Source organism: Apus apus, chromosome 1 (assembly GCF_020740795.1).
Source record: "Apus apus isolate bApuApu2 chromosome 1, bApuApu2.pri.cur, whole genome shotgun sequence".
NCBI lineage: Eukaryota > Metazoa > Chordata > Aves > Apodiformes > Apodidae > Apus > Apus apus.
Window position 1 is genome coordinate 168,363,468 of NC_067282.1, and position 20,842 is coordinate 168,384,309.

A 20,842-nucleotide genomic window follows, 5' to 3' on the forward strand; every position below is an offset into this window, starting at 1 on the left:
TAACAGATGAACGACAGAGATCATCTGTAGCTGATTATCTTAATTACCGGGCTAGCCTGACCTTGGTAATGTTAAAAAATTAGTCTCATTCCCATTAACTGAGCAGTGAGTACTAGGCTATTAAATGTTGCTCCTCAGGGAGCTATTTTTAACAACAAAAAAAGGAAAATTTGTGTACTTTCGTGTCTTAAATGATCAGCTTACTCAGCAAAACGCGCAAGCTCTGAGAAAAGAATACTGGAATATCTCCTGATGGCTTGGCCAAAGTCAAAGACTGATATTCCAAGGAAGTGAAGGTGGCTCTGTTGTCTGAGATAATTTTACAGTAGACTTGGCAAAGACCTTAAGTCCCTTCTCTCTAACTGGGATGCTTCTGGTGTGTGCCTTGATTCAGCAAAGTATTAGCAGATCTAAGGCCAAAGAGGAACTCTCTGTTAATCTAATCTAACCTTTTCCAAAACCAGAGCCATCAGAAGTCCCTGAATTCCAGTAGCAGCTCCTATAACTTTTTTTAGGCAATATATGCAATTTGAATGTAGACATTTTTGGTGACATATAGTTCCACTAGCTAATGACCTTCCCTGTAAACAATTTGCACCTTTATTTCTATGCTGCATGTCCCTAATGTCAACTTCCAGTGGATCTTCTCAGATTCCTTCCCTCTTTGACTGGGTGGTCCTCTGCTCTCAAACTCCTGTTTCCCAGAAACAGCTACTTGTAAACTGTGATCAAATTCCTTTTTTCGTAAGCTGCTTTAACTTCATTATAATCATATCCTTTCCAATTTCATGATGCTCTTTACAGCATGTGAATGCACAGACTGTTTAAAATATCCCAGTAGTGCTTGTATCAGTGCAAAGAACACAGATCATAGAACCTCTTCACCCCTACCTGATATTGCTTTGGTGATCCTGAGCCAAAAGGACACAGTGGCCTCTAAATCTTCAACTGATTAGTGAGCATGAACAAGAGGCTTTCACAGGACAGAGATCATGCTATGAGCAGGAGTACAGTTTCTATTCCTAGACAAACGACCTTCAATGAATGTTTCTATGTGAATGTCTTTGGCGTCCTTTAATGGTCCTCAGGATGCCTGTTTTGTATTTATGCCTTTCTATGTAGTATTTTCCACCCTCAAATTCTATGAGTCATCTGCCAATTTTATCAGCAATAATTATGGGAGTGATTCTACTGGCATGGTAGGAATTCAGGACCAAACTGTGCAGAACCTCACTAGAAAAATATCCATGTGACAATGGCTTGCCATTTACAATTGCTTTTCAGGTGCTTAATGGGATCTTGATTAATCTCTTTCATACCGTGTTAATTTTGCAAGTTTAGCTGACAATTAAACATGCTTTGGCAAGTCAAATGACTTCTAAAAACCAAACCCAATGCTAGTTAAACTATTAAATCAGCTTTATCAAACATGGAACTTCATCAAAGTCTATTCTGCAGAAACCTTTAGAACTTCAACAGGACTACTCTTCCACTTAGATACTCTGCTGAAAGAGGGCCACACACAGACTCTCATAAAAACAATAATGGCACTGAAAAACTATAATTAAAACTGAACTACAATAATTGGGGAAAAACAAACAGACAAAACAACCCCTGAAAACAAACTGTACCAAGTGATGCTTTGAAAAAAAGGCTTACCAATTTAATGTGGTATTTTTGCTCTTGAACAACTGATGCCCTTTTTGAGTAGTGCTACTTTAAAAGAGAGCAGCTGATACAACTGCACAAACTGCAGCAGCTTTCAGTTTCTCTCTTTGTCCCAGCATTCCAGAAGCAGGCTGAGAAGGCTCAAGTATAGGATTTTCAGCCTGCTGCAACTTTTGTCACTGTCTGTTTTCTGATGTGTGTGACAATAAATCAGAGGCACTCTCTTGCTTGTATACACACACCCATACTTACTTTCGGGATTAAAAAAATTTGTAAACATAGGTATTTTCTGTACTGCCACTGAAACTAGTGACATGGAACAAACGCGACTGACGAAAGATTGCAGCTTTCTGTCATTTGATAAGATGATGGCATTAGTGAATTGCTGGCAGGCATGTCGTATGATATGCTGGCACTTGTGAAGGTTACCAATGCTTGTGTTGAGTCACAAGATTGTTTTTCTATGTCTTCTGAATTTACAGAGATCAGACTAGCATGTTTTGATCTCCTCCATAGCAAAGTTTGTTTTCGCAGGCTTCCCAAGTCCTCCTTAAAGTGTGGATTGAAAAGTATATAAAGGAGTGGGTTTAGACATGCAGGCAGTGGGACAATCACCAGCAGTATTGACTTAATCACTTCTGGGCTGATAAAAGTGAGGTTTAGTAAGGAGGAAAAAGATAAGAAGGCCACAGGGCAATAAAGAATGCAATTAGTAAAAAGCAGCAATGCTATATGTTTGACCATAGAGCAATCCCAAATGTTGTCTAATTCTCCCTTTTCTAAACTACAGTAGAGCTTTGTGTATGCAATAGTCATTAACAGGAAACAAAGAGAGTTCAGCAGTACCAGTGCTACCATGTAGCCCATCGCAGTGGGTTCTCCAAAGGGTAGAGGTAAACAAAGAGGAGAAACCCCATACTCACTCCCAGTGAGGAGTGGCATCACTGCAATGATTAGTGCCAACACAAAGCAAAAGAAAACGGCAATTTTTACATTAGCAAAGGAGGATTTTGTTTCAAACTTTGTAGCGTGCTTTACAGAGAACGCACGCTCCAGTGCAGCTAGGGTGAGGAGGAAAATGGAAGCCTCTGAAGCAAAAATTGAGAGAAAGCCAGTTATTTGACAACCAATTCCACTTTCCCACTGTGCTCCATACTGAGCAAAGCTACCAAAAGTGGATGCATCCACGCTGGCCAGTACTGCACTGGCCAGACCCATCAAGGCATTTACAATAGCTATTAAACCAATCAAAACTTTTATCGAGGATATATACAATGGAGATCTGAAAACTGTAGCAGACACAAGTGCATTGCAAACAAAGGTCAAACCCACTATAGTCCACACTCCAATTCTGATCAGCCAGCTACCAAAGAGATGGTCACATGGTTTGAAGGGACCTGAAATGACAAAATGAAGAGGACAAGGGAAACACATATAAATTTAAAAATAATGTTGTACTTTCTAAGACATTAAATTTCATGCTTCTTCCAAATTCACAGCACAGCCAAGCAGTGAATTGCAGTCCAAAAGGGGAGCTGGAAATTTGTTCTTCCTTTGAAGTAACCCAAGAACTTGACAACACGCTACTGCTCATATGGATGTTGCATTACTGGAGCACATGAGCCTTTGTCCCTCAACTCAAAGAGTCTGTGGGTTTCTTTTTTTCCCTAGTGGTACAACTGCAAGACAAATATCCAGTTTGTAGTTTCAAGAAATGCTGTGATGTTTGCCAGTGTGTGAAAAAAAGCTGAAAAAGATACCTCTCACTAAACTAGGACAGGTTGCTAATGAGTCCTGGTGAAGTGTGACGTACTGGATATGGACAGATGCACTTTGGCTGTTTGTCATTACACAGACCAAGAAAATTGAGGCTGTCTTTGCATTTGGAAGTGCTGTCTTTTTTGAGCAGCTTCTCATGAACCACTGCTGAAATCAGGGTCTTATGCTTGAAGTCTGTGGTGTATTCTCACAGAACTGACGTGAATATGCTGTGTGGTTGAAGCTGAATGCTCTGCAGGCTGAGAAATGTTCTTTATCTTGGTCTGAGCCAGCCATGCTATCTCAAAGCAAGCCCTTCACAGTGGTCTGTGATTCTCAGTGGATACACAAACCTCGAAGCCAAGATGCACTCCACATGACTGCAGCTGTTGCTATCAAGTAGGCATAAGCATCTATTGTGCCAGTTTGCAAGTTTTCTGAGATACCATTTGAAAGATCAGCATGGAAGCTAAATTTTCTTGAGTCTCATGGTAACTCACCTTGAAGGCAGGAACGTTTTTGTGAACTCAGTGTATTTAGGCCATAGGAGAATATTTACTGGTCAAACGGTACTAAATTACTTTGCTTCCTCCCTTTTCGATTCCTCTTTACCTAACTTTTATAAAATGTATTATTATTTGCTGTTACAAAAAAGGACCTACCTGAGGACTGGCAAAACTTTTGTTACACTCATAGTTGAATTTAGTAGCTGAATACTTTTCTGGACTTTAATGCAAAATGTTATATTATTGTGCACTGCATTTGTATTAAACTCATCAAATTACTGCAAAACATCATGTTCCTCCCTAGTATCAGATTCAGAGTTTGTTCTGCATCTAGAATATCTGGTAATACTGTGCTTGGGTTCCTATCTGGCTGGAAATTTCATACCTGGAGAAGGTGAGCATTGCACTGAATGATGAGCTTTCAAATCTTCTTCAAAGTCAAGAAAAAAATCTTCAAAGTCACGCTCATCTGTTGGGGAGAAAATACCCAGATTTGATATAGCAGTTTTTAGGAAAACTTCCCCAGTACAAATTGCAAAAACGTCTGTGGTATTTAAGGCCTGGTCTTGTCCCTTTGCCTGCCAAACTGTGAGCAGAAGCAGACGTATGCCTACTTGGTTTTGAATTACTGTACTCAGTATTATTTTAAAAGTTGGCACCATGTCGTGGTTTTGAGCCCAACATGACAACAAAGGAACAGCCTCATGGCCGCTCACTCAACTCCCCCTCCCACACACACTCTGGGATGAGGAGGACAAAGCTCATGGGTCGAGACAAAGGACAAGGAGGGTTCTTCACCGATGAAGGTCCAGGGCAAAACAGACTCAACTTGGGGAAAAAACAATAATTTAATCTCACACTCATCAAACACACACAGGACACAGACAACACACAGAGCAGGGCTTGCATATGTTACCCCACCCCTCCCTTCTTCCCGGGCCCAAATCACTTTGTTCCCGGTCTCTCTCCCTCCTTCCCACATTATTTAGATGGAAAGATGAGTGAGTGAGATTTTTGAAAGGCAGACCTGAAACGAGTTTGCTAAGCACAGGAATGCTTGATTAACACACTATTAGGTTAGAGAGAGGGAGAAGCTCACTCTGTGACTGTAAAAGCGTACAGGATTTGTTTAACATCACAGGCCACTCACAGCCTTCATGTAGATTCCAAAGCCAACGATGATTACCTTGAATTTGCAACAACCCAGCATCCTTCCTGTGAAAATCATCAATGCTGCTATTGTCATCTTTGTTCCACTGGCTGGAGATTTTGTAGTGGCTCTCACAAGCTCCAAAGGCACAGCACTGATAAGCATAAGGCATTTCCATGACCCTGTAGAAGAGTAAGGAAGCATGCCACACTGGCTTAGTACCAGAGTTACTGGGTTGTGCTGCTCTTCTACTGCTAGCACAAAGGTGCTTTTTTAAAAAACCGTGACTGAAAGTAAAAATATCTATGGGTAAAAATCAGCCAGACTAATACAAAATGAAGACTCACAAATACAATTCCACATCAGAAATGCAGACGTTTTCTAGGCTAATTTTAGTAAAGGCACAATGAAATTTTCTTACGCATTTGGAATATGGAAGTGGGAAATTTGTGAGTTGTTGAGCGAACATGACTCATAGAGTTGTATTTCTATTTTAGAATTTTGCATAATTTTACCATGTAACAAGTTTTTTCATGTTGCTTTCTTAATGGTTTCTTTAAAAAAGCAGATCCGAAGATCACAAATGCATCTACCTGCTAACAGGCAAAATTAAATCATCAGTTCCCAAATGGGATTTCTCCAGTTTGGGGAGAATGAGATTTTTTGGAATTCAAAGTTTATCCAACTCTTTCCAGATCCAACTCTTTTCATAGTAAGATGGCAAAAAGAAGATTGTCATTTTTGCACAGATCAAGGAAGCGGTGTTCAAAACGAAAAGGTGAATGGATCAGAAATGCAGAGTGTGTGAAAACAAATGCCACTGAGGAAAAAGTTTTCTTAATTGTCTTAGAAATGAGCATGGCCATTGCAGGGCAATGGATGCTCATTCCTAGCTCTTTTAAGATCAGTGGTATTCCTACCACATAACTGGGTATAGGTCAGTGAGTTTCAATGATTTTGAGGGTTTCTTTTGTCAGAAAATGGCTCATTTCTGGTATGTTTAAAATCTAATTCCTTTGGGGATCTGCAAATTCTGGGGTAGCATGGAAGAACTACATCACTCAAGTTCCATAGACTACTATTTCTATTCCTTAGATGTTATGCTCTGGAAGTAAAGATATTTAATTCGCACAGTCGGCAAATCGTACATAGTAAAACCTAACAATTCAAGTTAATTCCAAAAACTCAATAAACCAAAAAATACAAAGAGGTGATTAGAAGTTATTCTGACTTAACTTAAAAGGAATAAAATAGAACTATATCCTCCTATCAGATTACTTTCAACAGGTTAATCATGTGAATTAACATAATGAGCATTCCAAGCAACCTCTAACCCCCTGGGAAATCTGCAAAGAAATCAATCTGAATCAGGCCCAGTGCCAATAGGACTTAAAGTTGTGTGCTAGCCAAAAGCTTGATACAAAGGGGAACAAACAGATCCCTAAGCTCTACAGTGATTTTTTAATTAGTGCCTTTTGGGGCATTTAGACTCGAGATACTTACATTTCTGCTGGGAATTAGCAACAATAACCTGTACCCTCGTACACACTACAAAAGGCTACATAAGGTATTTTTAAGGTACTCAATAATAATTCAAGTTAAACAAGATCCAACTATCAAGCAACCTCATGTCAGCAGATTTAAATCTTTAATTTCTAACCCATTTCTGTGAGTGCCCTCATTTAAAATTAGGAGATTATCTTGATTAAACAATTTTGAACACATTTCCCAGAAGCCCTTCTTAAATAAACTATTATTAAAGCCATGGATTACTAGACTAACTCATAGCTAGTCACCTGGGCTAAAAAAAAATTGTAATCCCCAACCAGAAACATCCTTTTTCTGAAAAAAAAATCCTCAATAAACCAAACAAAAAATCTTATCAACAGAAACGCTGACAGTTCCACAAGGTGATCACACTGACAGTTCCACAAGGTGATCACTGCAACTTGTGGCTTCAGACCTTTTTGGAGACATTGATACAGCTGGAGAATTGAAATGTTAGTGGACATTTTAGGCTCAAGGGACTAACTACATGTATCCAAACAGCTCTATCTGCTTAATAATGACAGATTTCCACATGCTGTTGGGCTTCTACTAGCCTGCCAGCCTGTCATGCACTGGAGATGTGGACCTCTCACATTGTGCTGGTTCACTGCTTCAATGAAGTAGCCAAAAAATCCCACTGCTTTTCAATTATCTTTAAAGAGCAAGACTCGTATTTCTTACTCTCTCTGTAGGCTGCAATTGCACAGAATGGGCTCTGTGGACTGGGACCCAGACCACAGAGGACAATGCAGACTTTGCAGTGCAGGGAAATTAGTATCAGCTCTTTGTGGTGACAGAGGAATTTCTTTCTTGCAAAAGCTACTTTTAACAACAACAACAAAAAGGCAGCATCTCTCAGCCACACAGTGCTGGAAGCAGTCCTTTTTATGGCTGGTGCTTATTTGATGTGGGTAATTAGATTTGGACTTTGTCAAATTAAATTCTTTTAGAAACCCTGGCTGAATTTATTTTTATACACTGCTTATCTTACTGATGGTATCTATAACCTTAATATTTTTATTTTTTTTTTTTTTCTTTAGATTAAACAGCAGAGAACACAAGGTCTTTTTCCATCTGACAAAGGTGTGAGGTTGATGGTGAATGGGAAGGCACAGTTATGATGGATGGAGCAAGAGACTGAGGGCTTTACAGTGCTGAATCAAAGCATCAGATAAAGAAGGAAGGAGTGGCTGGCAGCCTGACATTACTTCCTCAGAGCTTGCCATAGCAGGCTGGGCTCAGGTCTGCAGAGAGTTCTCATGCCATCACTGGAGGTGGGACAGAGGATGCTCAGCTTTTTGATGTGTCTGTGTATTGAACAGCCACGACCCATTTAGATGATCAGGAAGCTTTTATTTAGGAATTTGTCTTTAATGTTGTAACCAGTGTCTGGTTCCAACAATTACAAAGGGTGAAATTTAACTTTGGTTTAGATCTCTGTTCAAGTTTGGTGCTTCATGCATTGTCTGTGCAGTGATCCTGTGTGAAGTCCTCTCTTCATTTTTATCTATGGTGAAAGTCCTGCAGACTCCAGGTGAGGATTCTACCCTGTTATCTCCTGACTGGATATAATTTGTTCTTACAGATGGTAAACAGCTCTTAGTATATTAATCATACTTTTCATACCTTTTTTTTAAGACCTAAGCTACTGCCTGACAGATTCTTGTTAACTGCTTACCCAGACTTAATATACTGCAGTTGTATTTGAGCAATGTACATAACTTTCCTTTTGGAAAAAAATAGTATAAAGTATAATTTTGATAAAAGAATTAAAAAAATCTTTGTTGTACATAATTCAGTTGAATGGTGGATTCTTCTAGGACTACTGCAGCACCTCTTATGCTTCTAGGCCTTGGTATATACATCACTATATATCTGCTTGGTTGGAGTAAACAATTTTCTTATACTCACATTCTTTTAAAAAACCTTCAGGTATTTTAGAATTGTCACCTGTCTCAACATGTGGGCAAAATCGGTGAAGGAAGAAAAACTATGGCAGAAGCCCAGTCTCAACCATTCACAATTTCTTCTGGTACTTGCTTCTTGACCTCTGAGACCCATCTGAAGGTCTCTGGTGTAAGAGAGGAGTAAGGCCTCTAGTACTTTGAATGTTTATGTTACAGAGTAGTTTTCTACACTGTGATGAAGTCACTGCCCAAACTCCTCTGTGTCAAACTACAAATATTTGGTTTATTAAGTCTTTTAAGGCATTGTTCCCTATCCTTGGAACCATTTTGTGCAGCTCTCCCTCTGTTTCTATTAACATGCCATCATATAAGTGTTCTAGTGTGGATCCCTCCAGTGCTGTGCACAGAGGTTTAATCACCTCCGCACTTCTACTCATGACTCTTATTGATAGCTCCAAACACTCCCAGTCCTTTTAATCAGTGATAAAGTCTCCTTGAGTTGTCTGCCTGCTAAGACTCATGAGACCTTTCCACCTCAAAAGGCAAATACAGTGAGCAGAGAAGTGGTTGAGCAGTCGAGTCACCCTGGAGGTATTTAAAAGCAGTGCAGATACGGTGTTAGGGACATGGTTTAGTGGCGGACTTGGTGGTGCTAGGTTAACAGTTGGAACTGATGATCTTAAAGGTCTTTTCCAACCAAAATGATTCTGTAAGGATGGAGTCTCCGTCCTTGGAGATATTCAAAAGCTTTCTGGACATGGTTTTGGACAACTGGCTCCAGGTGACCCTGCTTGAGCAGAGGGTGATGACAAGACACCCTCCAGAGGTGCCTTCCAACCTCAACCATTTGGTGATTCTGTAACTATGTGCACACTGTTTCATTGTTTCAAATTTTTTTCATACCAAACCTTTTACAGTGAAACATGGAAAAAAATACATTGCACTTGGCATCCTCTAATTAAAAGATAAAAACCAAGGGAGAGTTAGTGGACACTCCCAAATACTCTGAAGTCAGAGGCAAAACTCTCCTTACTGTGATTTCTCTGTGGTCACCCAGTGACTGGCAGAGTTGCAAATGAACTCTAGAGAATATTTCCTTCCTGTACCACAAAGCATCCAGCAGAAAATGACTAGCATCAAAATTGTTAGTAATAATGGCAAAGTATTATCTCAATCATAATAATAAGATTACAGAAAAACACGTTCAAACAAAAGAGGCCAAATATTTTGGAACTTCTTCCCTTGATATTTGCTGTGTTCTCATTAAATACAATGGAAGTTTTGTAAGCACAGTAAGCAAAAGAAGGGCATATCACTAAGCTTCAAGCAATATTGTTTTAACAGCTTTTGAAACGTATCACCAGGAAGCAGATGTGGCTCCTATTAAGCAAGTTCTGGGGTTAATATTTCAAAACCCTTCATAGTTTCTTCAGTTAAAAGTGAGCATAATAAAAGAAGTCTATCATTTTTATCATATTTGCTTTAGTTTTAACAGCACAGATCAAAGACTGACAATACGAAGCAATGCACTACACACTGACACACCTTCCATTGCACATGAACACAAATGTGGCTTATTAGCTTTAATGATATACTCACTTGAGTTCTGGAAAATTTTCAGATGATATCAAACTTTGTAGGGCATGATTTCCTGTTAATTTTAAATGAGTTAAACCATGTAGCCCCGTCACAGGAAAAGAGGACAAAAGGTTGGATGACACATCCCTGCATAACAGCAAATAAAAATCAGCTTACAGGCTTTCATTACTTTTTTTTTCTTCAGCACTAGAAGCGTCATGTTGGAAAAACAGGTTAGAATTTTCTGATTCAAGCAAAAATGTTTGCATTAAAGAGAGGCCCCAGTCAGCAGAGCAAAGCTGCAGCACCACGCCACAGGTACACGCCTATGCGCCTAGCAGAAAGCTAACAGTAATGCCCAGCAGTTAGCTAAGTCTCTGTTGCCAGATTTTGACTCCAAACTTCTATAGTGCTGGTTCTGAGACTAGAGAATGAATCGAAAATCCATTCAACAGATTGTTTGAATTGAAGTGAGCCAGTACCAGAAGAGCTTCCACAGTTGAAGGGATTCAGCGGGATGCTAGAGGGCATGGCTGCCCTGAAAGCTCCACAGGGAGCAGGCTGGGTGCATGGGGAAGACGTGTCCTTCAGGGGAAGAGAGGACTGGGCTGGAGCAGATGAAGGTGACAGTTCTAAGCTGAGGTTTGTCTGAGGAGCTGAACAAAGACAGAACAGAGCATGGATATGTAACGGAGAAAATAAAAAAAGTGAATGAAAAATTGACTGTGATCAAGGAGAAATGGTAAAGCAATCGAAGAGGGGGAAGTCCAGAGGTATTCTACTCTCTACTTCTCCCTCTCTCTTCCATTTATTCTGTAAGTCTTTTAAGTCCTCTTCACAATTACCTATACTGCAATACTTATGGTGGTCAACAGTCAAGAAGGAAGACAGAGAATCTGATGCTGCTGAAATGCTTTTATGCCCAAGGGTTTACAGTAAAGTCTCTTGGACTATCTACTGAAATCTAGGGGGCTAGATGTGACATATGTTGATGGTCTTCTACCTTTTCTGGTTTAGTCTGTTTGTGTGTGTGTCCTCCTGCTCACAACATAGTGAAATAAAAAAGGTGACATTCTGCTGCTACTGCAGTAGTAAAAATGACCACTGATTGCAGTCAGACCAGGGTTACAGACTAGTATTTCAGGAAACACTGGTACTCAGTGTTGCTCTGTGTGTGTGCAGGTGTGTTAAAGGGCTTTATCTTTAACCCTTCCTGACTGTTCTGTACTATTGATCAAAGCTACCAATTTACTGCTGGCAGCATGATGCTCCCTCACTCTTTCTTTTGCAGTAGAGTCCTGAGAAGGCCACCCAAGAAGGGATGCCACAGGTAATACTCTCTTTATGGACATTTTCCAGTGCACAATTTCTGAGGGGAAGCTTTGCAGATCAACAGAAAGTAATGCCCTTTCCAATTTTAGGTTTCCCAGCAGCTACTGGATTATCTGTGAGCAGATGCCCATCAGTATGTCTTTGTGAAAACCATGGAGCAGGACGACTCCAGAGAAATTTTCTTTTACATCTTTCCCATACACTCAGTGCCTCAGAGATACACCTTAGTGGCATTACAATGACAGTAGGAAACATGAAAAAGTTAGTAAGGACTGAGAAGTACTTGTGAAGAAGGCATGCAAGATTGGATTGCTGATGTTTTGACCACAAACTACTCTGGCTGAAGTTACTAAAGAAGAAAAAATATCCCATCAAATGAGGAACAATGAATTAAAGATGCTTACTGGAAAAAATGTTTCTTATTTAATTTTGAATCCAATTCTTTAGTCCTGATATAAACCAGGCAATATTCCACACTGCTAAAAGAGACTAAACTGCAAACAAATTGAATGAAGAAAGGCAGATACATTGATATGCTTCATGGACTCCAAATCACTCTAATTACACGGTGTCATATGCAGCTTTGCCATAATACCTATAGGAGGTGAACTACAAGAAAGCAGGAATTTAAATATGGATTCAACAGATGAGAAGATTAGAATAGAGAAAGTGTCAATTTCTGCTGAGTGGGGCACGAAGTTATTGATTTTTTGTATGCTCTTTCAAGAAAAATGTGACAATTTGAATACAGAAAATATACAAATACTTACAGTTTGATCAGAGATGGTAAAGAGGAGAAGGCATTGGGGTGAATAATTTTAATTTTGTTCCAAGCTAAATCCCTACAAGAAAAGTGAGTGGAAAATTACATACCCAATGAGTGAATATGGAAGTTTTCATACACTTGATTAGGAGGCCTAAATATAAAAGAGGTATTAATTACATGCAAATATTTAAAAAGTTTCTGCATAGCTCATACTGAAAAATCTTTTTCCAGTTTTTAAATTATGTTAGTCAGTTCATGATGTTAGTTATTAAACTGACAACTTCCTCTTAGAACTTCTTAATGCCTTCTGCAGTCTGACACAGTTATTTTCAGTCTGCTTCACAGCTTCCCAAGAAAGAAGAGAGAAGGGTGGGGTATACAGACTACTTTTAAGAGGTCCTCATGTGACCAAGAAGAACAAATCCATTGTCATTAGGCTTAACTTCTATTCTCAATCTTCACTACCCCTGAAAAAAACCCTGAAATGAACTCCTAAAAAAATGTATGGGCTTGATCCTACAAAGACTTACACCCGTGAGTAAATTTCTTGACAAAATTACTCTGCTATCATACATGTCTGAGTGAAAACTATAAACTGACACGAGGTTAGAATCTATTTCTTACTACACTGTTCTCTATAAATAAGATTTTATGCTCCCTACAGCTGATTATTACATGAACCTGCCAACAGATACTAACTCTGGCTCAGTATCTCTCTCAGTAGAGAGCAGAATAGAACAGAATAGTTCAGTTGGAAGGGACCCATGATGATCACCTTTTCCAACTGAGAAACATTTAAAAGGAACAGCTTTTATAGCTGTAAGTTTACAATTTTGAATTAGTTGCTGCAGATGCTACACTTCACAATGCATGTTCTGCTTTCACAGTTATGACCTGATGGGTGAAAGATCAAAGAAAAGCAAAAATAAGCTTGTTTTGGGGCAGACAGTGTATGCCCCATGTTTTGAGAACCCGGGTGAATAGCTGTTAGGGCTGTACTCACAGAGACCGAAGAGCAGCCAGCTGCCGAAACGTGTCTGCTTTGATTTCACCAATTTCATTGTGATGCAAGTCACTGAAAAAGCAAAAAGAATCTCCTCAGTTTCAAAGGCACTTGGAGGACACTTTGGGGTGTTTTGTATTGTTTTTATGATCCGATTGAATATAGCATAAGGGTATGTACTTAGGATATGTCAAATTGGCCAGCAATAAGCAAAGTAATGATGCTCAAACAAATTTGTCTATAGATGCATCTTCTTTTAGGATGGTTTGACACTCACATTTTTTGGAGTCTTTTACATGCGGTAAAACAGGGTAAATCTTCCAGCAGGTTGTAAGACAGATCCCTGTAATACACAAGAAAAGATTAACATCAAAGTAACATTAAAAGACCTTTCGTTGTCTACTTTCATGCTCAATTTAAAATAACTTGTTTTTATCCACCCTCAGAGAAGACCAAAACCATTAAAACTCAGTTACCATCTCTCATCCATCAGATTTTGATTTCTAACAGAGGAGGAGAGAGGAGGGGAAAAGTCAAGATGTATTAACTCCATAACCTATGTTTGCAAATTCCTTGCACTGCCTGAAGATTTCCTGCATTAAGTGTAGACTTCTCTTGAGTGTTTTTCAGTAATGATATTGGCCATCTGCTCATAGGAAATATTGGATTTGCACCACAGACTTCATGAAGTTTACATTGTGACAAACATTTAAACAATTAAAAATAATCTATTAAACATATATACTCATTTTTTTCAGAAAAGATGCTGTATTTTTCTGGTAATAATCACAACAAACTGTAATCAGCTGTCCATTCTGCACTTTTAATTAAGCAGTATTGCCTCTGATTCTTAGACTGTTGCATCTTGTAACTGAGGGAGCGGTTAAAAAAATATTGGAACTAACTTTGAAATCAATCACTACATGGAAGAAAGAAACCTTAAAAAGACTTGAGCCAAAACACAACAAATTACAGAATAACTGAAACATCTGGATTGATTTATAGTATAATATAACTAATCAAAACCAAGCACAGGCAATTTGCAGAAATTGGAGGGGAAAAAAACAACCCAGGAATCAAACATCCGCCCCCACCACCCAACAGTCTCATCCTATACACACATCTTGCTCAGGGAAAACTGAATGGGAAATTTACTTGTGAAAAGAATATGCAGAAAAAGCTTATGCTTATAACTAGGAAAAATGTAATTTTCCACAGTTATCCAATATTGTCACGTAAAAGAGCAATCCCATTTTAGTCCTGTTTCAAATTCTTTCACTGGTTCACATCTACCCATTTACACTCTTGGTAAAATTTTATTTTCATTGTTACTATTCCACCAGGGGCATTTGGAATATTTTATATTTGATTCGTGGAAGTGGTGCATTGTGTGTTTTTTCAAAGTATTGCACTCTGCTTTTATTATTCACTAAGGTGACCATCAATATAGGCATATATTTTATTACAGCAGGTAAGATTACGGCCTCTGTTTTTGTATTTTTCACTTATACTCTGTGGTCCAAATCAGACATGACAGAGGAGAACTCAAATGAGCTGGAAGCTTTTAGGGCAAGGTAAAAGATGCTTGGTATGTCTGGTGGACTGTGGCTATTCTGTGATGCACAGTTTTTTGACTTAAGTCTTCTTAAAAGTATGTTATCAGCTTGAATTTTCTACATACTGACATTTCCTCTTCACATATGGAAAAAAAATTCCCAAACAAAACTGAAACCCTTCTCCCCTCAGTTTCTGTTAGAGCTTCAGGAAATTTTTTACTTTTTAATTTTTGAGGATTTTTTCCCAGTTTGTTTATACATGAGGCTCTTGGCACCAGCAGAGGACAAGTGCCTTTGGTTCCCATGTGGAGGTGCATACCCAGTTGTGCTGAGGGCGTCTCTAGGACTGCTGGGACCCTGTTCTCACATACCCTTTTGATGCAGGTGTGCAGACACCCAGGAAGCCTCCATGTACATTAATACACATCTGGAAGTATTAGTGGCTAGGTAGGATGCCCAAATTGTCTTTTATAGCTGTGTTTGCACTTGTAGTGTTTGTGCACATATCTGAACCAGGAAGCCCTTTCAAGATCACAGTCTCCAGGTAACTTGTGGGGTTCAGCACACTGTTATACTTTATGGCCCAGGCAAAATGAATGTGCAAACCTAAATTTGTGCTTGGCAGGCTGGTTCCAACCTCATGGGATTGAGGAAAGAGCAGCTTTGAGTATATAAAACTGATGTCAAATTGGTTCCTTATCCTTCTAAGTTTCAGCTCTAATAATACAGGATGAAATTTCTAATGGACAGTCCTACTCTGCTATGAACTGTAGAGGTTGTTAATGACCATAGTGTTTATTTGCCTTCTGTCATGATATTATTTATGGGTTTTGAATAATACAGGACATAGTTAAACTAAATTCTGTGTGTAGACTTTCTTCTGGCAACAGACTGCTTCTGTCTTTTTATCATTCTGGAAATGATTATATTGAGTCCATCAACTAAAACTTAATTTTTTCAGGAAATGTTCATGGCATCCACAATGGTATTCAAATAATGTGTAATAATTAACGCTATTTCAATGCTGGCCAGAGAACTAATACCAAATACATTCCTAGTGATGTAATATGTAGAGGAAAGTGCTGTTGGCTCATTCTCAAAGAAGCGGACACAGTGATTACTTTTGTTAGTGATTAAGCAAACACCAAGAAAACCTCCAAGCTAAAATGATATTGGATATTTAGTACACAAACTATGCCCCAACTATGCCAGGGAATAGTCTATTAAAAATTCAGTCAGCTACTTCTGTCTGGTTGGAAAAGAAACTAAAAGAGGAGTATAACAAGGACTCAAAACTGCACTCCTTACTCAGTTATATTTTCCCTTTACTTCACTGAATCAACTGCCTCAGTGAGCTAACAAACCCCAGAATAGTGTAGGAGAGACAGAATGAATGTAAACAAAGTCATTCTGTTGTTCTTTAAATGAAATCAAGAATCATTTTACTCCTTCCTGAAAATATGCAAAGCAATTATCTTTTTCAGCAACGTATGGGAAATCCTGATTGATAAGAGGGTTGTGAACTTTTTGAGTAACACGGGGGCCCGCTCACTGAGTTGAATTCCTAAGAAGTAACGTGATACACAGAAATAGCAGTAATTGGGTAATTTTGAAATAATAATTATTTAATTTGTCCATTAATCTCTTACGTTAATGTAATGTTAATAATCTTACTGAAACGTACAGGACTTGGAGATTAGGTAACTGGTCACAAGCTGATTTGGGGAGAGAGGTGATCTGTGCTCCAGTGAGTGTCCTGTTGAAAGTATTTATTAAAAAAAAGAATGAAAAAGAATACTTTTTAAAGACTGCAAAAGATTCTTTTTTAGGGCATTCCTTAGAATAAGTCACTATGAAAGTAATAAAAGAAAGCAAAAAAATTTCTCTAGCACTTACAAACTCTCCAGACTTGTAGTCCCTGTCAGGTCAGGAAACTCGGTTATCTGTGAAGCACCATTTAAAGTTCTAGAATTTTAAAACATCATTTCAATACAGTTGGTGAGCAAAGTCTGGGACAACTTTAATATTGCAGTCTATAAAGACTATTAAAATAAAATGTAAACACATACAGAGTTCGGAGTTCTGGTAAGTGTTGAAAAGCAGATTTTCCAACAAGATGTATAGGGTTGTCATAAAAATGTCTAAAAGGAGATAAAAAGACATTTTACGAAAAATATTTTAAATAATAATGTAAAATATTACATGATTATTGTATAAGCAAATGAGTAAACTCTCTATGATGAATGACAAGCTGTGTGCCTCTGGTTGCTGCAGAGGTGCTCCTCTGGGCATTTCTAACCCATTAATCTATATTCATCAACCACCGTTTCAGGTTTTGAATATTCAAGTAGTCATTGTTTTCTTGGGTTTAAAGCCAGAAAGCAGTCAAAAAATGCTCCCTCTTCCTCTCTCGTTTGCAAAAATAGAAATCCAAAAACTTTGTTATGACCTGAGACAAGTTTAAATTTAGCAGGTGAAGAAGTCAGAACTTCACATACTCAGAAGTTCCCCTGCATATTTGAAGCCATGCTGCTTTTGCTCATAGAATAGCATTGCTCAAGTTGCAATTTTTCTTACATTTATTTTACAATTTCTTATTTTGAGGCTTGTCCACTAGATTCATTCTCATGTAAAGCAACGGAGACTTAGACTGGAATCCATCACAAGTAATTTCTACTAGCTTCTACACGGTCAGTAATGCTAAAAGACTCAGAAGAAAAAGTTCAAATAAAAGGTCAAAGGCCAGAGATCACTGCTTGCTTCCCTGAAACAGGGCATGCAAACTGCCATTCTTTCCACAAAGCTGGAGAGATATTAGCTTGTTTCCGTGTGTAATGATGTGCATTCAGAAAAAGACCCATTTGACAATTAGCCACAAATAAGATACCGAGTTCCATGCTCTCTGACAAGAAGAGCCATTGAAAAGTATTACCACTTACATTGTGATAAGTGACGGATTCCCCACAAATGCACGCTCAGGTATTGACTTGATGTTATTGCTGTGAAATCCCCTACAAAAGGAGAAACCGTTTACACAGTAAGAAAGAAAAAGTGAAGGCACAAGCTGTATTCATAATGCAGAACAAATCTGTTTGATTGTTTGTTTGAAGTAAGAAAATTGTCTGTATGTAAAGATATGTCCTTGTTTTCTGGAATAAGACAGAACTGAAAAAAAGCTAAAGAAAAGGGAAGCAACATAATAGCTGGAATTCTGCAATTTTCTAAATGAACAAAACCATTCAGATGAAGTAAATTGCAAACTGGCACTTCAAAATTCAGATGCCGTCAGTAGAAACTGCTTGGTAGTTGTATGTTATGTGGCTATGAATTTATGTGTATATACATATAGATATAATGCAAATATGTACATGTGCACATATGAACTAACACAATTATTAGTTAAATTTTAATAATTAAATACATGTAAATAAAACACTGTGTATTTTTCCCCTTGTATTTGCCAAACTGCAGCTATTTCTTTTGCTGGTATAATAACAGATTGCACAAGTTATCAAGTAAATTATTTTATACATTACATTGTAATGTGCTGAGTCTTCCACAACAGCCTTTTTGTTGAGATTTTTAACATGTGGACATGAACAAACTACCCAATGTGGTTGTGCCTTCTGGATAGAGGGCCAAATCTTTGTCTCATCATTAATTACTGGATTTTATTCATATGAGTAATTCTCCATTGTGAAAAACAAAAGAAACAACTAAGATTTCAAAGGAACAATGATGATTTGTGTGGGAAACTCCCATTAGTTCAGTCGGGTATAAAAAAGGCTTCCCAGCTTAAATTTATGCACTTAGAAAGCCTCAAGTTGTTCACTGATGCAAGCACACTTGGCCATTACTTGAACATCTCCCACATTGTTGGTTTTACTTGTTTAGGTCTTGTGCTACTGCTGATGAGCTACAGAACAAGGCTCTCAATCCCCAGTTCTTTTGCATGCAGTAAAACCAGCATCCATGCAGATGCAGAATCTGAGCAATACAAGGATCCCATTTAATCTAAAACCAGTAAACACAGTGGTTTTTGTGTCTGCACTGAATGGGATTCCTTGCATGGCAGAAAAGCTAAGGAGATAGCAGGACTACTTCCCAGGGCAGTGTCTGGCCCTTCATCACCACTTGGACTCAAATTAGAGTGAGGGAGCGGCCCCATCATCAGCCAAGAGCAGACTCCGGTGTGTTTACGCACAGAAGAGCCTGGAGCACTTCTGAGCCGGTTGGAAGAGAGCACACGTGTTGCTGCAGCCCATCTCCTGGGGCGCTGTACCCAGGTGCTACACCCTGTCTGAACTGAATGTACTTCACAGCCTGCCAGCTCACACTCTGAGCAGAAGAGCAGTAAAATCTGTCTGCACCCCTGGGTAAAAAGACTGTATTAAAGTCACACTGTGAAAAAGGCTTCTACAGGTATTTTCAAAATCCACTCTGGGAAACATTACATATGCATTAACTTTGGGTAACAGCTATACCCACTTACTTTGGAGAGGTAACTACTCCTACATCTGAGACCCTGAAGTGCACTGCATCAGGGACAATGGTGTCCCTGTAGCATCAAATAGATACTGCCCTGACTCACTGGCCACTTGTCAGTAGATCTCCACCTCTGACTGTCTGCCTTGGATCCCTCCAAGCTTCAGATGAAAAGCCATAGCTTGTGTTCTCAGCCCAGGCACAAATTCTGAGAGACAAATGAGGTTCCACCCAGAACCACGCCTGCTGAGGTGGCCCTGCAATGAGCTGAACCTCTGGGCATGGGCTCCCACTTGGGTGAGAGCAGCAGGGCATGCGCAGCCTCATGGGAGACACCTCGTGCTCGCACAACTGGCTGCCAGGACCCAAACTGAAGCACATGGTCTCATAGTTTGTGCTGGTTTTGGGATGTCAGGTTGCAATTTCATACTCCAAAGATTTCTTGCACCTAGGAGCTAAACTGAAACTACAAGTTTGATACTTAGAGGTGAAGTCCGACAGAACCGGTCAGTAACCTCAGGCACGTCAGGCTGTTTGCTGGACCGGGCAAGGTGCATTCCCTGCAAACCTGGGTTATCCACGTTGGCTGCTGCCTCCAGAGGACTCCAAAAAGGCAACCCGTCAAGGCCACATTATTTTAGCCCACGGACAACATAACAGCAGCTGAGAACAACTGGCCTGAGAAACTCATAGCCCCAGTCCCTCCTCCAGAGCAGCACACTGGCAACACTAGAGGTGCTCAGGTGAAGGCAGCACTGCCTGGGAATCCCGGCTTCAAAAAAAATCCCAGGTAGCTACTTAAAGAGCCTTTAAGATCAGTTTGTAATGTACAGAGTTACAACCATGTCTAACTATTATTTGATTACCTAATTTAAAAAAAAAGTATGCTGAAGGTACCAGTAACATGGTAAATAATACAAAATGAAAGAATTCTAAACACATGCATTGATGTGTATGTACATTGTGTGTACCAAGTGTGAATATAATTTCATTAATTTTTTAATAATTCAGCTGCTTCTTGCAATAAACTTGGCTAGTTTCTTTAAATTATTGTGGGGTTTTTTGTTTGTTGTTTTGTTTGTTTGTTTGTTTTTAAATGTTTGTTTTGGTTTGCTTTGGGGGTTTTTTTTGTTTGTTTTTTTTAAAATGCAAACTACGTCCGTGCATCCAGAAATGTTTTATTTACAGAATTACAAAGAACTATTCCTATTGAAAAGAAACTGCTTTAATTTAATGTGGAGGAGGGAGGGAAGAAGGTTAAAGACATTTAAACCTGATGGACTAATAGGGGTGCCACACCCTCTTTCTAGAAGTCTGTGATATATTGGATTGTCTGCAAAATCCAACTGTTGTGTTTAGCGCTTGAAGTGATTTAGCTGTGTTTTTTATTTACTGTATTCCAAGGATGAAGTTCCTGGAAAATAAAACACTGTGCAATGCAGTTTAAAAGTAAAAGTTGTCAGAACTTGAATGTTCTAAACTGAATGTTGAAAATTATCTTTTATGCATGTTGGCACATTTAGTAGTTTTTCCTTGGATATCAGTTTTTAAGGATTACTGATAAAATCACCGGCATTAAAAAAAC

General features: G+C 38.9%; 1 protein-coding gene across 1 annotated transcript in view; it reads right to left on the bottom strand.

Annotated features, from left to right (window-relative positions):
- Positions 1-243: 243 nt before the first annotated feature.
- The window catches only part of LGR5 (leucine rich repeat containing G protein-coupled receptor 5), an 88,968-nt gene continuing 68,369 nt past the window's right edge, over positions 244-20,842 (bottom strand). The window contains exons 8-18 of the mRNA XM_051621911.1: positions 17,712-17,783; positions 16,842-16,913; positions 16,669-16,737; positions 16,457-16,528; positions 13,494-13,559; positions 13,217-13,288; positions 12,218-12,289; positions 10,137-10,262; positions 5,119-5,264; positions 4,318-4,401; positions 244-3,065 (exon numbers count right to left, since the gene is read on the bottom strand). Coding sequence (XP_051477871.1) covers positions 1,975-3,065; positions 4,318-4,401; positions 5,119-5,264; positions 10,137-10,262; positions 12,218-12,289; positions 13,217-13,288; positions 13,494-13,559; positions 16,457-16,528; positions 16,669-16,737; positions 16,842-16,913; positions 17,712-17,783 — 1,942 coding nt within the window. The 3' untranslated portion in view covers positions 244-1,974. The remainder of the gene's footprint in view (positions 3,066-4,317; positions 4,402-5,118; positions 5,265-10,136; positions 10,263-12,217; positions 12,290-13,216; positions 13,289-13,493; positions 13,560-16,456; positions 16,529-16,668; positions 16,738-16,841; positions 16,914-17,711; positions 17,784-20,842) is intronic.